This window comes from Sebastes umbrosus, chromosome 24 (genome assembly GCF_015220745.1).
Source record: "Sebastes umbrosus isolate fSebUmb1 chromosome 24, fSebUmb1.pri, whole genome shotgun sequence".
In the NCBI taxonomy this organism is placed as follows: domain Eukaryota; kingdom Metazoa; phylum Chordata; class Actinopteri; order Perciformes; family Sebastidae; genus Sebastes; species Sebastes umbrosus.
This window is the reverse complement of record NC_051292.1, coordinates 4124485-4140980: the sequence shown is the minus strand read 5'-3', so window position 1 is coordinate 4140980 and position 16496 is coordinate 4124485. Positions and strand designations below refer to the sequence as shown.

The window sequence follows — 16496 nt, the reverse complement described above, 5'->3', positions numbered from 1 at the left end:
GATGCTATAATTACAATCACTATGGAGGGAAAGCAGAGGAGGAGTGGTGTGATGTCTGTCTGGTCTCCTTACCGTCCACTCTGCAGCTGGATGTGCAGGGAGGTGAAGGGCTCCACTCTGATCAAGTAGTGCATCACTCCGGCGGCGTTGGAGTAGTGGGTGCCATAATGAAACCGGTCGATGGTGCCGCTCGGGTCCTCGAAGCTCTCGTACCTGATGGACACATTTAAAAAGTTAACTTGAGCCAGACGCATTGCTTTCCTCTAAGCTGCTTTAATGGTAATTGAAACGTACTTCTCTCTAACGGCTTTGGCGTTGCGTTCGTTAAGAACTGCCACCGGCTTCGACAGGTCCCTGAATACCCGAGGATCAGACAGGTCCAGCTCCTCTGAAGTGTAGTCGGCTAGAATCCAGGGAAACTGGTAACACACACAGCAGGTTAGCTCCAACATTCATCCAGTCACCGCACTTCACGACAGTATTGAGTGAGGAACGTACCACCGGATACTGAGCCAGGTTGTTGTACGTTCTGCCCGCGATCGTGTTCAGCTGCATCAAGTAGTCAAAGTTGGAAATCTCCCGGTTCACCCATTTCTGTGCAAAAGTGCAAGAGTTTAACACAAAACATTACAAACATCATCATCAAATCCTTTCTTTTATGATGATATACCTCAACTTATAATTTAATACAGGAGTGCCAGAGTTAACATAAATTTACATTTGCTTATATATGATCTTCTTCATACTTCATATCATTCCTATAATGTTTATACATTTTATAGTGAAAAAGTTCAATTGATTGTAATTAAAAATAAATAAATAAATAAATAAATAACGAAAATAATAACAGGAATAAAAACAAATAAAAGATTAAAGGATAAACCAAATAAAAAATAAAAATGAATAAATAAAAATAAATACATGTTGGCATTTCTGATCACACTTATTTAATTCCTACAATGTTTTTATATTTTATAGTGAAAAAGTTAAATTGATTGTTAATTAGAAAAAAATAAAGAAAATAATAACAGGAATAAAATTAAGGAAAATACTAAAGGTTAAAAAAAACAAAAACAAGAAAAAATAAAATAAAATGGCAAAATATAAATATAATAATAAAATAAAAATATAATAATAAAATAAAAATATAAATATACTAAAAATATGATAAAAAAATAGAAATACTCATACTGTATACACTAAACTGGCATTTCTTTGGGTACCACACTCAAAACACACAAATGTTTGCTAACAACACTAATGAGATGAAGGCAGATGATCGACTAGAGTCACAGACCAAAGCTCATTTAATAAACTCCTACACATTAAATAATATCCATGTTGATATGTGTAATTGTTAATGAGAGCTCTGCGTCGTTGTTTCCTGACCTGTGTGAGTCCAGAGGCTTTGAGGACCTCCTGCGGTGAGCGGGTCCCGTTAAGGCTGAGGGATCGCAGCAGCAGCACGCGGCTGTAGACCTTGTTCCTCACCTGTTAATAAGAAAACTCAGTCTTATTATAAACCATTTAAAAAGGCAAGAGGCGATCAGATATTCTTTAATTCAAACCTCATGCAACAGGAGTTTGAAATGTGGTCAGTGCCTAGTTAAAGGGATAGTTCATACACTGACTATGGATAAGTACGTCATACACCCACTTCAAAAACACCCAAACTATCTTTTTATAAATTGTGACTCATCACCTCCTTCTTGAAGTTGAGAAAGTAATTGGTCTGGTCGATGAGGAAGATCTCCAGAGCGGAGCGGCGTAGGTTGTAACGCCGCAGGTGGACCTCTCGGATCTGAGAAAGCGGCCATTTGAAGTCATGACCCACTCCTTCGGGAAACAAGAAGACAGTTAGTGCAAGTAAGTGATGTTTTATCCCATATTTTCTCACCTCACTGTCTTCCTCACCTTCCTCCTTCTCCTGGCTGCTGTCGTAGAAGTAGATGTGCTGCGTGGTGAGTTCCAGGCGGCCCGGCACCACGTCCACCACCGTCACCAGCTCGCAGTCCTCCCACAGCACCAGCTTCTCCTTCTGACCCGCCTCCTCTGCTTCAACTCTGCAGGGAGAAAGAGGTTGTAACTCTCGGTATCTATTACAGGAACACGTGTGGTTGTTGTCGTGTTTGGCGACTGACTGGTTGCTGGCCGCAGCGGGGTCGTCCTCCGGCAGCTCCAGGATGTCATCTTCCAGGTCGCTGACTTTGACCTGCTTCACAGCCTCCAGCAGCAGAGAGTCGGGGTTGGCACGCTGCTGATGGACGCCTGAGAGAAGCAGAAGAGACGGGGAGGATTAAACACTGAGAGGAGGCATCCACAGACGGTGCAGTGGTTAATATCACATGGCAGTTCAAGAAATTAACTTATTAGCACGCTTGTCAACGGCTGACAAACACAACGCCTCGCTTTTTTTTTCCAGCTCCGAAGAAGATTTAGAGTTTTAAACTTGCTCCTTCACAAAGTAAAACTAAAATAAAAGCCTCCTGAAGTCCTGACCAAGCATAGATGAAAGGGTGGGACATAAATTCGGCTTAAAGGGGATTTTCAATCAGTCGTTTTTAATCTGTTTATAAAGGGAGGCTGGATGACATACTGTACACACACTTATCCCTCGTCATCACATCCATCCACTGAATACGTCTACTGGAGCTGCCAAATAGAGACACCAATGTGCAGCTTTAAAAGTCTAAAAACACACAGCAAATAAGACGCAGAGAGGCAGCGTCATCTTACCCAGGTTGTCTCTCAGAGCGCTGGCCTCTCGGTGGGGGTCAAAGTTGTAGTTACGGACCAGCTTCAGCCTCATGCGGGAGAAGTTCTCAGCACTGGACACTCTCCAGTGCATCTCATCCTGCTGCCTGTTAGGAACAGTTACAAAACACACTTGTAATACTCCCACATATGCACATGTTTAATCGTGATTCATTGCACATTTTTTTATCTCAAACGTCATGTTGCTTTTTCATACGTCAGCGGACTACTTCGCCTAATCTTTGCAGGTCTTTAGACTGCTAAGGAAACACAAACGAACCCCTGAATGAACCTTTTAGTTCCTTGTAAAGTCGTCCCAGGACTACAATTACCAGGAACATCTTGGTGGAAACCCAGCTTTAGTAAGTCAACATGAAGTTCTAGCCCACATTGAGATTAGATAGTATACAGTTGAAAAAGACTGCAGAGAAGGTGAGAAGTTGATGCAGGTACCTGTCGGCCCAGGGTCCTCTCTCACACACCAGCCCCCGGCGAGCTGCCTTCCACTGCCTGAGTGTGGCGCTGTTCTGGCTGTGCTGCTGCTTCAGCATGCTGTTGTAGCGCAGGTTCTCCTGGCGGCCTCGACGCGAGAAAGGCTCCACGAATTGCTCCTAGAAGGGAACGTGAAGAGTTTATGAGAGACAAGCTTTGACAGGGTCCACACTAGATCAGATGCTTCTGTTATTATACATTTATTACGGATCCAACTAACCTGGAAGCGGATCTTGCTCTCCCCTCTTTCCCTCTCTCTCTTATGCAGGCTGACCATGAAGGCCTCGTAGCACTCCTTCCAGTAGAGAGCCATGGTCTCGTGGCCCTGGCTGAACGTTTCAATTTCATACTGCTTCATGTACGGGATGATCTGGAGACAAGTGGAAGAACATTTCCATTAGTTTTTTCAATAAATGTGCATCTAAAACAATGATTAAAGTGTAAATCTCGTACGTATTTGTCGAGGTAGACGCGCCACTCCGGTGAGTTGCAGTACAGCTGGAAGTCCTCGAAGAAGGATGGGCTGCCGTTGGTGTCTGGGAGCTGGGGGAGGTGCAGCTCCATGTAGAGGAGGCGGTGCACTTTGGAGAGCAGCGTTCGCAGCAGAGGGACCAAGAAGGAGTACGTCTCCTCCGTCTGCTCCTGGATGGAGCGCCGCAGGATGCCCTCCACCTTACCCAGCAGGTAGCACGCCTCGTCCTGGCTGGACACCTGCTTGGTCTGCAGGATGCCGTTGAGCTTGGCGGTGGCCATGGCGCACACCTGGGACAGAGGGTGTTTATTATTATGGGATTCGTACAACAAAAAAAACAGAATAAGAAAAGGAGAAATAGCTCACTTCAGGGTCCTCCTGAGCCATGAAGCCCAGCAGCAGCCTCAGTCCGACCTGGGAGAGCTGGAACCACTGGGCGCCGGACGAGTACCACACCATGAGGCTGTCCATCAGCGTCACCGTCTCCTCCAGCACCTTCTCCGTCCACAGCGCCGGGTTGACCAGGCCCTCCGCCTGCAGGAAGTCCTGCACCATGTGAAGCAGCCGCACCGCGTTCTCCGTGTGCTGCGGCAGAGTGGCGGCCGACGCCTCGCGGTTGTCGCTCACCGCCCACTCCAGCATGCGCTCCATGAGGCTTGGAGGAGAAAGAGAGACATGATTAGATGCTGTTGGCGGGCATTCAGCTCCTGCTACACCAAGGGTGCCCAAACTTTTCCCTTGGAGGGCCAAAACTGGAACTCAATCCTCTGGGAAACACTGAATTACGTCATCCAAAGCTGCCACCCCCAACGTCAAGACTCATTGCGGTGCTGACCTCAGTTTGATCTGGTCCACGGGGAGCAGCAGCTCGTTGGCGGTCGCCAGTTTGGTGAGAGCCGAGAAGACCTGGCCGCGCTCCAGCCACGCCGAGTCATCCGAACCTTCCACCCCGCGCCACATCACACACAGCACGATCTCCAGCAGCATGGTGCACAGCTCCTCCTCCGCCCGCTGGGGGGCGACATCACACCGAAAAAGAAACCAGAGATTAAATGAGATGTCCTCTGGTGTGAAACTGCAGCAGTAGGTGACAGGATCCAGCAAAGAAAATAATAAGATGATGATGTTATTTCAGCACTTAATGCATTCTAATACCTCTCAAAGCCTTTATGACAGTCTGGCTTCAGTATAATCCCCCTTTAATCTGTCTCCTGATGCAAACTGCTCTGTCTAGATAAACATTTGTATCGGTGAAATGTATTCGTCACAACTGAATGTCATGACTGAAAAGAGCTCACTGGATGAAAGTGACTTCTGGTGATGAAAAGCATCTCACCTCAACATTGTTGAACGACTCCCCCAGTGAGATGTTGTCGCTGAAGAGAAAGCTGTCTTCATTCAGAGAGGAAGATGCATCTCGATCCCCGGAGCTCCCTGGGAAAGGCTTGGATGTCTCCAGTGGCGACGGCGTGCTGGGCATGCTGCCCGGCGTCTGGCTGCCGCTATCCCCGCCCTCGTAGGCCTGCAGGTGGGACAGATCCAGCATCAAGCCCCCGGACTTCCCCACCACCCAGGGCTTGACGTGCAGCTGCGGCTCGGTGGAGGCGGAGGAGGACGGCGTGTCCAGCAGCGAGATGACGTCGCCGTTGTCCAGGCTGTCCACGGAGCGGGTGTCACCTATGCTGAGCCGGTCGTCCTCCAGCCGGTCCAGGCGGCCGGCACTGCCCGCCCGCGTCCTCCTATCCAGCGGCAGCTCCAGGCGGTTGCTGCTGCTGCCGCCGCCGGACCGGTTCAGGTCCAGGCTGCAGGCGCTGATGGTGTCGGCGCCCCGTATTGACTGTGACCCTTCACCCCGCAGGTAGAGACGCATGAGAGTGTCCTGCCAACACTGCTGCTTCGAGATCTGGACGGCAGCGTCCTGTTGGGACTGTAGCAGCTGGTACACCTGAAGAAACAGATGTCAGTTAATGATACCTGCTAATGATGAAAAAATTAATCCTTGACCTCCCTGTATAAAATGACCTTTGGTGACCTCTAGGATAATCACAGCCTCATGAAACTCTACAGCCACAAACTAGAGACCTAGAGCATTCAGAGGATGGATGGCTTTCCTAGATAGATTGACAACAGAAGTGCTCGTCATTTAATCGCTGAAAAATGCAGAAATCTCCAAATGTCACAGTATGGCTTTTTCTATGGTGTTCCTCTGGTCTTGGTGTCTTAATGTGGTATTTTGCAGGGATTATTGATCATTTTTATTAATTCTCGATTGATAAAAAATTGTAACAAATGGTACCAACCCAAAAATTCCTGCTACTATAGAGGACGGAACCTGCCAAAATAAAAAATAAATGTATAAATAAATAAATGACTCGATAAATAAATAAATATGTTATTAAATGTAGAAAAAATAATATAAAAAATAAATGTAGCGTTTAATTAATTAATTGATAAAATGTGATATAAATAAATGTATATTCTGTTCAATTAATTAATGGGTATATTTATTGTTAATATTATTTTTGGTATATTTAATTATTATTTAATATTTATTTATATTTATTTATTTATTTATATAAATGTATTTAATAATATTTATTTATTTATCGAGTAATTTGTTTATTTATTCATTTATTTTGGCAGGTTCCGTCCTCCATATGCAACAACTTATGAGACATAATAGAGCATGGGGATGGTCATCATATACTTCTATCATAATGTTCTAAACCCTTATAAATTCTCACAATTTATTTTAAGTAATTAATTAATTAATTCATGTTTATTTCTGATTTATGACTAGAACAACTTGACACACAGTGCTGAGCTGCATCTCAAATTAATCTCCAGGTTCCCAGCTTTCAGATGATGTACACCACTTCTATGTGACATCTACTGTTGACCTGCTATCTCCCCCTAAACCAGGGGGTCTATGTGAGTCTCTAAGGGTTAATAGCGCGGCTGTGTGCAGTGTTTGAGTGCTTCCTCACCCTCTTGCAGACGAGGAGGCGTACGCTGGGTCCGGCCCGGTGCGTGAGCTGCACCAGAGCCATCAGGTCCTTGTAGTTCACCACATGATCTGTAGATTTTAGACACATAATTGTACATTTGTGCAACTGTATATGGTATTGACCGGCGTTTCCATGTGCTAATGACAGACAGGGGAGCAATTATGTCAACTGTCTCTGACATAAAGCCTGAGCTGCATTGATTAGTAGTTGAGTATTTGTCTTGACCTTTTAGCCTCTCTACAAAGATGTCCAGTGTGTGGGAATGTGAATATGACTGGAGTCACACTGCTCCTCCGTTTTAAGAAAACAACTAATGAGTTTAACGCTCCGTGAGGACTCATGATAATTGATTCCATTAATTCAAGGACTGGCCTTAATGGGCAGCAGAGAACGAACTGGTCTAATTGAGCAATTGACTAAAAGCTTCAAGCGAGGCCGAATCCATTTAATTCAAAGGCAGATTTATAGTAGAGTTAACTGCTGACTGAACAGTTACCATAGTTTGAGTGTTTTCTAGTTGAACAGAAAAGCAGAACAGTGTAAAACACTCTTAAGTAATACAAGAAAGAAAAGCTGACCTGTGTGGAGGACCTGGTTGAGGAGACAGCGGATTAGTGTCGGAGTGATGTGAAGCTCGGAGAAGAGCAGCGACAGGCCGGCGTAACCCGCCTCCCTCAGCCGCAAGCGCTGCTTATTCTTCTCATAGACGCGGTCGCAGCGCAACATGCGCTCAAACAGCTGTGCAGGAGAAGAATCAAGTTGGTCACTATTTAGGTGGATGAAATGCCCTGACTTGACTCAATACTGTCAGACTGTAAAGTGAGTACCTTGAAGACGAGCTCTCGGAGTCGATCTGAGTGCTTGTTGTTGAGCAGGAGAGCGTAGCAGGAGTCGGCCGCTCCGGGCTCGAAGAGGAGCAGGAAGAGCTGGTCTCTGGCCGGGCTGGTCTGAAGGAGGCTGAGTAACAACTCCAGCAGACCACACAACTGCAACACACAGCAACAACTACATTGAGTTCCTTTGGCACAGTTTTGATAGATTTCTATATTGTTTTAAGAAGGAAATCAGAGCACTAAAAGACTAAAAGTAAAACAGCTTATCATGCATGTGCATGCATTTCAAGTGGTGTTGTATGAGGTACTTATCCATAGTCGGTGTATTACCTACAGAAGATGACGGTCTGCTTGCCTCCAGTTTGGAGAAACAGACAGGAGTAACAGCACGGGAGCAAAGCAAAGTACTGCTGTGGACGGGAACAGCAGCAAAACGTACTTTAGACATCTGATGGGAACTAAAGCAGTTGTATCCATCTACGCTCTCACCAAAGCCACCAGACTCCATTGAAAAAAAACTGTAATTGCTGCTGCCCCTGTCCACAGCAGTTCATTACTTTGCTCCTGTGCTGGTACTCCAGTCTGTTTCTCCAAACTGGGGGCGTGCCGACCGTCATCTACTGTAGGTAATACACCGACTTTGGAGAATTACCTCATGCAACCCCACTTCAAAAACACCAAAACTATCGCTGTAACAAGCACAGCATCTTTAACAAAACTTGGCTGATTTAAAATCCAAACAAAATGAGAGCTGGGAGGTTAAATCTGTTGGTTTTCAGCGTAAAACTAAGTGCATGTATTGCACAATATATATCTGGACAACGTATGTAATGTTTAACCGAAGATTATGTTTATAGTTGTAATCATTAAGTGTGGCATTTGAGGACTTGATGAATGGATGAATAGTATCAGATGCCCAGCAGTGAACGGAGGATCATGCCATTATATTGACCATATGTTCACAGAGGGTGATGTAAGCTTCCACATATAGCACCGCGGTGTAAGAGGATATGCAAAGTGACAGACAGAATGAAAAACAAGACGGCGAGGAGGAGGAGGTGTGACAAGTAGAGGAAATGGATTTCACAAATAGATAAAAAAACATGTGAAAACTTCCATCTCAGTGGAGCGTTGCAGTCGGAGATTAAGTGGTTTGTTTCAGGCAGCAGCCGCTGATGGATATTGCTTACGGAGAGGGAAATGTTTAAAAATAATGCAGAGAGAGAGAAAGAGAGAGAGGCTGGAAAAACAGCTGCCAGGAGGGAAATGAGCTGTCAGCTTCCTGCACAGAAACAGAAACCCCTGTAGTGAAAGGTCATCTTATTTCATAATGAAATCCCCAAATGGCTAGATTAACCAGTTTCACAATATATGGGTCATGTGGCAAGCGCACACCAATAATAACTTGACCTACTCCACATCATTATCAGGCTGCTGATTGGCTCCCTGCAAGGCTGAAAATGAGTTGTTCACAGTGAGTGTTTTGGATCCTCGTTGGGGGCAATCTCATTAGGCTACTGTATGATTTCGTACAACAGGGACTATATCAGCGCTGATTGGATATCCATGTAAAAGGTGGCACATTTTCCCTTCTGACCCGACCCCCTCACCTGCTCCTCGTCTCCGATGGCGGCGATGTACCCCAGAATGCTGTGCATCTCATCCTGCGACATGCCCTTGCTGATGTAGTACTTGATGAGGCCGCAGAGAGACGCCCGGATGGTCCGGACGTCGTCCTCGCTCAGGTCGCTCTCTTTATTGCTGTTCTTCCTGAGAGCAGATGTGACGGTGATGTTTAGTGAAAACATGCGAGACTAAATGTATCCGACAGGGATGAACTTTGGGAAATGGAAATCTCACCCGTAATAAAGGCGTACGGTGTCCAGAAGGAATTGAACGCCGTATTTTTTTCGGAACTGCTTCCTGTTATCTTTGATGACGGTGGACATGTACTGGATGTGACCTTCATGAGGAGAAAACAAGCGAGCACAGCTTAGATCTGGTGACAGGGACATCGTACTCAGAGAAAAGGTTTCATTTCAAAAGGTGCATCTGTATTCTTTCACCAACATTTAACCTCAGATTTCTCCTGGTCTAAATAAATGACTCCCATCATCTGCGTACTGTATGTATTGACCTGTTAAAGGTATAGTTCGTAGTAGATCTAACCTATGCGTAGAGGGAAGTCTCCCTTGTTCCAGATGTTGAAGTTGAACAGCAGATGTGAGTGAAGCTGCTGCAGCAGAGCCTGGTTCTTCTCGTACGTCACCTGCTCTATCAGGAGCTGCATGGCGACCAGCACGCTGACGTCCACGTGACCCGCTGGCAGCTAAACACAGACAAAAAACAAAACACTGTAAGTTAGTAAATCAATTATATGCACATTTACTGATGATGAAACACAGAAAGGGGGAGAAGATGCGTGCAATTTGAAGAGGGGCCTTTTAAGAAACACACGTAAACAGGAACTCATTATGTATAAAAAATTAACCATGATAAGGCTGGTTGGAAAACACACATAACCCGCCTCCACATAACAGATAAGGAACACGCTGGAATGGGGAGATACACATTAGTGGTTTATTTGTACTTTTATCATTTACAGGGTGTGGTTACTTTGCCTAGAACAACTATTACCGCATCTCATTTTCTTTAATCAGTAAATGCTGATTCAGAGGTATTTCCTCCGCGATAAACAAGTAAATACTGAGGAACACGCGCCAGACAGACGAGGACAGACGGGGACAAGAGCTATCTGAGGTGAATTCATCTCAACAACATCCGTAATTCTCACACATCACAAGCAATGTAATAAAAGCTGTTATAATAAACTTGAAGTCGGTCAGCAGAGAGTCTTAATCCGTCCTCTCACAACCAAACTAATCTAGTTTGAATAGCGAGAAAAACAAAAGAGGATTATGTCCTTTTTGCGTGTGGAGAGTGGAGACCTTATGCAATTAATGTGCTTTGTGAAACGCCACTCCAAATGAGCAGGAAATGCTTTTAAAACATCCCTCTAGAGCTCGCCTACGTTTTGTATAACTGCAGGAAGACTGAAACCACACATATGAAGAAACTTTATAACCCCAAAAATTCTCGTTCAGGATTAGTATTATCAGCTCAATTAAGGAACTTGCATTGTTTTAAAGAGGAACTATCATGTTTTTGTGCTTTTTCTCTTTCCTTTAGTGTGTTATATAGTTTTATGTGCATGTAAAAGGTATGCAAAGTTACAAAGCCAAAGAGAGAAACACTGCTCCTGAACTGCCTGAAATGCTTTGCTTGAAGTCTCGCCTTTTCTTCCGTGACGTGGTGATGTCACCAAGTAACACACTTGAGGCCAGCTGACCAATCAGAGCAGACTGGGCTTTTTGGGGGGAGGACAGAGGGTGAAAATAGGTGCTGCAGCACAGCCGGTATGAGAAAAAAAAGCATGTAAACATGTTCTAGTAGAAACCCAAAATACAAGTTTGCACCTGAAAATGTGCGTAATAAGTCCTCTTTAAGGTCACAAATTGCAGAGAGGCATGGGATTTATGTTTCTGGTGTAAACTGTCTGTGACACCCTGCTAATATTGTGCAAAATGCTGATTAAACAGACCTTCTGCAGCAGGGCTCCCACTGTACCGACACCATGCGAGTGGAGCAGAGTCTCCTGGTTGATGGGGTGTCTCTGCAGGAAATGCTTCAACACCAACAGGAAGGTGGCCACCAGATTCTTCTCCAGGCGTGCCTCTGAAACGAAAAATACACTTGTTTCCACATGTGCCCCAGTTTCACCGTTAGAATAAAGAGAAATATGTTATTTGTTGCGGAGCAGACCTGAAGCCCTGTTGGATGGGAGAATGACCCAATCTCCATCGGCTGGCGTGGTCACATCAGGGGTGATGAAATCCGAGCCGACCGCAGGATCGCTGGCCTGTTGATCAGGAGTGATCAGGGACAACTGCTCCAGTATCGGGACGAGCAACGACAGGCCGCCCACACAGTTGATCATATCCTGCCACAGACACAACAAATAGAATATACATCCGTGCAATTGTAATATTCCTCTGAGCACACAACAATTGCATGTTCCTCTCACCTTGATGTCCCAGTTGACGACTTTATTCCCAGTCAGGCGTCCGTGCAGCATGTTCGGAGACAGATCTAGACAGATGGGGTTCCTACACGCCTGTCGACAAAAGGACCATGTTTAGTTAACAGTCTGTGGTATAAAATGGGATTTTATTTTGGTGGAATCATTCTTTAATTTCCACTCATTAAAGGTAATGGATATAGGTCAACACTGCAAATCAAATTTCCACATTCCTCCAGAGGAAAACAGATGTATCACGGTCTTAAACGATCTGATACGACCGTGTGTAGCTGTCTTTTAGGTATCTAAAACTATCCCTTTAAGAAGAGGATGACTGAAGTCATAGACAATCACCTTGGGCGAGTAGTGCAGCAGCAATTTGGTTGAAAGGTCGCCGATTTCTGATTCCTGGGCTTTGATAGGAGAGATGCAGTTTGGACCTGCGTAGAAGACAGAAAGAGAGAACAACAAAACATTTGTAGGTTTACTTTTATCTATGATCTGTACTCTTCTTTCCAAATCTCTCCTCCTCCTCATCCTCCTCCTCCTCCTCCTCCTTCTCCTCCTCCTCCTCGTCCTCCTCCCCCTGCTTACCAGCACTGCAGATGGCTTTAATGTGGTTAGGCTGCAGGGCTTCATGGAAGACCATGACGCTTCCCAGCTGGCCCTGCAAGGAGGTAGGGCTCCCCCACTCGCTGTCCTGTGTCCCCGCCGAGATGAGCTTAGTCACAGACTCGGGCTTCCCCCCGAGCAGTCCCCCCCAGGTCTGCGGCGACAGGATGGCGCCCAGCGAGGAGCGAGTGGTGGGCGTGGAGATGTAGGAGAAGGGAGGGTCGGGTATCTGGGAGGGCGGGGGAGTGGTGGTCCGGTGGCCCGCTGAGCCGATGCAGCAGGAGATGAACGGCTGTGGGCGGAGGAGAGCATGAGACGGAGGAGTGGACAAACAAAAACATGCATGATGTGCATACAGACACATCAGTCACCTCCGTCATGGTGGGATACTTGAGGGGCGCCGACAGTTTCTGCTGTCCGTCCACATAAATGTACACCAGACTCTGTCCAAACGGCCTCTTTCCTGGTACGTGCACCACACCGATGCTGTGCTGTAAACACAAATTCAGACAGTCCCTTTAATCCTCAGTGTTGCTCTCTTTAATCAGTCTACAAGACGTTTGGTTAAAAGGTGTAATCTTCTAAATATAGGGTGCCAGACTTTAAGATATTCAGAGTTTTTTGCCCCTGGAGAAGTTGAGGGGAGATCAAAATCATTCTGTGTCATCTTCTGCAGTATTTATTACAATTTTAGTGCTGGGAAAGTGGATTTTTTTACTCAGTGGCATTACCCTTTCAGTAAATCTATGTTAACAGCTGATGTAACTCACCCAGAGAGAGTCACAGAAGCAGTAGTCGGGCAGCATGACCGTGACGTACTCCTTCTTCGTGCACACGGCCACCACCAGAACGCCCACCGAGCTGATGAAGGCCTCGAAGCCCATCCCTCCCGGAGTAAAAAAGCTGTGCGGGATCAAATATAGGAAAACAAGACTGAGTCATTTGGGAATTTTACAAGAAATATGCCATCTCATGAGACCAGGCATTATGATGAAAATGTTCTTGATGTTCTTGTGTATGGAGGACAGAAACTGCCAAAATAAAAAAAATAAAAAATGACTCGATAAATAAATAAATATGTCATTAAATGTAGCGAATATAATATTACAAATAAATTTAGTCATTAATTAATTGATAAAATGTGACATAAGTTGATATTTCAGTTTTTTATTTGCTTCTTTATTTAGTTATCTTGTATTAATTCCCTTATTTATTTACTCTTCTGTTTAATTTTCCCTTATATTTTTTATTTATTTGTTGATTTTTGCATTTATTTATGTATTTTTGTATATTTTTATTTATTTATTTATTTTTGCACTTACTTATTTATTTGTATTTATTTATGCATTTATTTTAGATTAAAGTATTTATATTTATATTTAGTTTCAATTATTTATTTATTTTTGCATTTATTTATGTATTTTTGTATATTTGTATTTATTTATTTATTTTTATTTATTTAATTATTTATGCATTTATTTTAGATTAAAGTATTTATATTTATATTTAGTTTCAATTATTTATTTATTTTTGCATTTATTTTTACTTATTTTTGTATTTATTTTTAAATGTATGCATGTATTTATGCATTTATATATTTGTTTATTTCTGCACGATTTCCCCTTTTGTATTACACCCTTATTTATTTCCCCAAACTCTTAAATATTTATTTCTGTATTCTTTTCTTTATACATTTCTTTTTACCATTTAATGGGGCATTTATATATTTATTTTTATTTTGGCATGTCCTATCCTCCATACTTGAGCTCCAGTCTCTCTCCTCCATCTATCTTCTTCTCTTCTCCTCTCACCTGTAGAGCTGCTTCCTCTTGTCCTTGCTGAGTGGGCCCAGCTGGTCCTGGTCTAGTGACAACCAGGCGAGAAAGCTGAAGGCCGAGCCGGGCCACCGCTGCACTGTCGGAACCACGATGCCGGCCATGCTGGGTGACAGGTCAAAGTACTGCATGGCGCTCTCCAGGCCTTGCTTCCGTACCATGGCCAGGAGGGCTCTCAGGGCGGGAGATACGTAGGGGTGAGCTTGAGCGGGCTCTGTAGGCCTGAGGAGGCGCAAGAGTCCCAGGAGTTCACTAGCGCTCAGGGACTGGGAGCCCAGTGAGCCCACCAGCCCCAGTAGGCTCTCTGCACAAGCTCGGTGCAGCCGCTGGTGGCGTTCCAGGCCCGCCAGCGCTCGCATGACCATGGTGGCGTTGACGCAGGTGGCACGGGTTTGACGGTTGAGGCAGCTGAGGCGGCGGAGCCAGTCGGCCGTGAAAAGTTGACGCTCCGAAGAGTCCAGCTCTGGGAGCCACTGGACCAGCAGCAGCAAGGGCTCCACGTTACTGATGCCCAGGAGCCCGACTGAGGTGTGCTCGCCCTCCACCGCCTGCACACAGAAACACCAACGACATAAAGACACACAATACACACAGATAGAGATGCAGTGACATTCAGTCAAGCAGGCAACTTAGAACAGTGATTCTCAAAGTGGGGTCCCCAAGGAGTCCGTGGCACTCTACCCGGGGGTCCGTGGCAAGTTCATAGATTCATTAATTTTTCTTCATAGTAGTGCGAGCGCTGCGCAGAGTTAGTGATGTAGTGTATCGAGCAACTGTTATCGAAACTTAAGTGGTGTAGTAACGAGATGACTACGCCACGTTGCTTTACGCCACATTGCTTTACGCCACGTTGCTTTACGCCACGTTGCTTTACGCCACGTTGCTTCACACCCAGTTGTTTCGCGCCACATTGTTTCACTTTACGCCAGTTGTTTTACGGCACGTTGTTTCGCGCCACGCTGTTTCGTGCCACGCTGTTTCGCGCCACGCTGTTTCGCGCCACGCTGTTTCAGCCACGTTGTTTCACGTCACGTTGTTTCACGTCACGTTGTTTCACGTCACGTTGTTTCACGTCACGTTGTTTCACGTCACGTTGTTTCACGTCACGTTGTTTCACGTCACGTCACAAGCAACGCTGTCACACGAATGTTGTCACATGTAATGCAGTTACATGCAACACAGCGTTGTTACACGCCATGAGCTTTTTTTCTAACCTTAACTGCGTAGTTTTGTTGCCTAAACCTAACCAATTGTTTCACGTTAACCACGTGGCATTGTGCGTTTCTGCAAGCGTGGTATGAGGCTGATATGAAATGTATTTATGAAACTTTTTTTGGTTCCAAAACTCTGAAATTCCCCGTATCCCACGGTTTGTAGAAACGACTGAAAATAGATTGAGAACCTCTGACTTAGAAAGTTATGATTCAACCCGACCAACAATAAACCCCAAAGACGATCCATCTCTCACCATGTTCATGAGCTCTTTGAGGAGGTGTCGTGACGGCTGGCCGAGTGAGGTGAGCACTTCATACAGGTGATTGTAGCCAATCCTCTCCTTGAACACCTCCTGCAGGGGTGGCGGGGAAAATGAAGGAAAATACAATTACAAGAACGCAGACAATAACCTCACTTCAGTTCTGAGCGGCTCCAGCACTAATATAGACAATGCATCCGTTTGTGCTCCTGTTACCTTTGCAGCCGGTGATTTGTGCATCACTGTTGTCAGGGCTTTAATGGTTGCTACAGCGAGAGAGTCTAGTCGCCCTTGAAACACCTGAAGGACAAAAATCAAACTCGTGAGTCACTACAGCCGATCACTTGGAGGATGTAGTACCAGATGATTGGACACAAGTCAAATCTCCTCTTATTCCAGATGAATGTTACAGCACTTTTTAAGCATGCATACAATTTAAAGCCACATTCAAGGTTTGTAAATGCAAAAAATGATAATGATCAACGTATGTAAGGTGCTGAATACAACATGCATCACACTTGGGAGGAATAAAAGGGAGATTTAAATAGATGCCTTGGAGTTTGATTCAATTAGCATGTTGTGTGTGTGTGTGTGAAGACGTGAGTAAAATCACTGGTGATGGTTAGATCCCTGTTTGTCGCTGCAGTAGGAGCTGGCATCAAAGCTCGTACTGCAGGTGCAGATTAGGAAAGTGTTGTCTTTCTGCTCCAGGTTAAAAACAATCCTTTTATTATGATGATGACTGGAGCAGGAAGCTCTCAGGGCTCGGACAAAACAAACAAACACCTCCACACACAAAGAGTACCTCACTCTTTTTCCTCACACAAAAAGCATGCAACCCATAAAACACAAGCAATTAAACACATCTCCGTCCAGCTCTGTCCTGCTCATGTTCCGGGTTCACTGGACCCGTTATAGAATAAACTGTAGACTGGTTG

General features: G+C 45.0%; 1 protein-coding gene across 5 annotated transcripts in view; it reads right to left on the bottom strand.

The window, feature by feature from the left end:
• The window catches only part of nbeal1 (neurobeachin-like 1), a 40241-nt gene that overhangs the window by 5232 nt on the left and 18513 nt on the right, over positions 1-16496 (bottom strand). For all 5 annotated transcript variants that reach the window (XM_037761625.1, XM_037761623.1, XM_037761626.1 and 2 more), the window contains 30 exons: positions 15775-15858; positions 15553-15651; positions 14061-14632; positions 13020-13152; positions 12621-12740; positions 12232-12541; positions 11992-12077; positions 11644-11733; positions 11382-11559; positions 11161-11294; positions 9729-9888; positions 9420-9522; positions 9170-9329; positions 7554-7712; positions 7305-7464; positions 6706-6794; positions 5055-5663; positions 4554-4729; positions 4085-4373; positions 3700-4008; positions 3467-3616; positions 3208-3365; positions 2737-2861; positions 2142-2268; positions 1915-2063; positions 1703-1836; positions 1390-1491; positions 499-594; positions 295-419; positions 73-213 (listed from right to left, as the gene is read on the bottom strand). In XM_037761625.1, the coding sequence (XP_037617553.1) occupies positions 73-213; positions 295-419; positions 499-594; positions 1390-1491; positions 1703-1836; positions 1915-2063; positions 2142-2268; positions 2737-2861; positions 3208-3365; positions 3467-3616; positions 3700-4008; positions 4085-4373; positions 4554-4729; positions 5055-5663; positions 6706-6794; positions 7305-7464; positions 7554-7712; positions 9170-9329; positions 9420-9522; positions 9729-9888; positions 11161-11294; positions 11382-11559; positions 11644-11733; positions 11992-12077; positions 12232-12541; positions 12621-12740; positions 13020-13152; positions 14061-14632; positions 15553-15651; positions 15775-15858 (5327 nt within the window). The remainder of the gene's footprint in view (positions 1-72; positions 214-294; positions 420-498; positions 595-1389; positions 1492-1702; positions 1837-1914; positions 2064-2141; positions 2269-2736; positions 2862-3207; positions 3366-3466; positions 3617-3699; positions 4009-4084; positions 4374-4553; positions 4730-5054; positions 5664-6705; positions 6795-7304; positions 7465-7553; positions 7713-9169; positions 9330-9419; positions 9523-9728; positions 9889-11160; positions 11295-11381; positions 11560-11643; positions 11734-11991; positions 12078-12231; positions 12542-12620; positions 12741-13019; positions 13153-14060; positions 14633-15552; positions 15652-15774; positions 15859-16496) is intronic.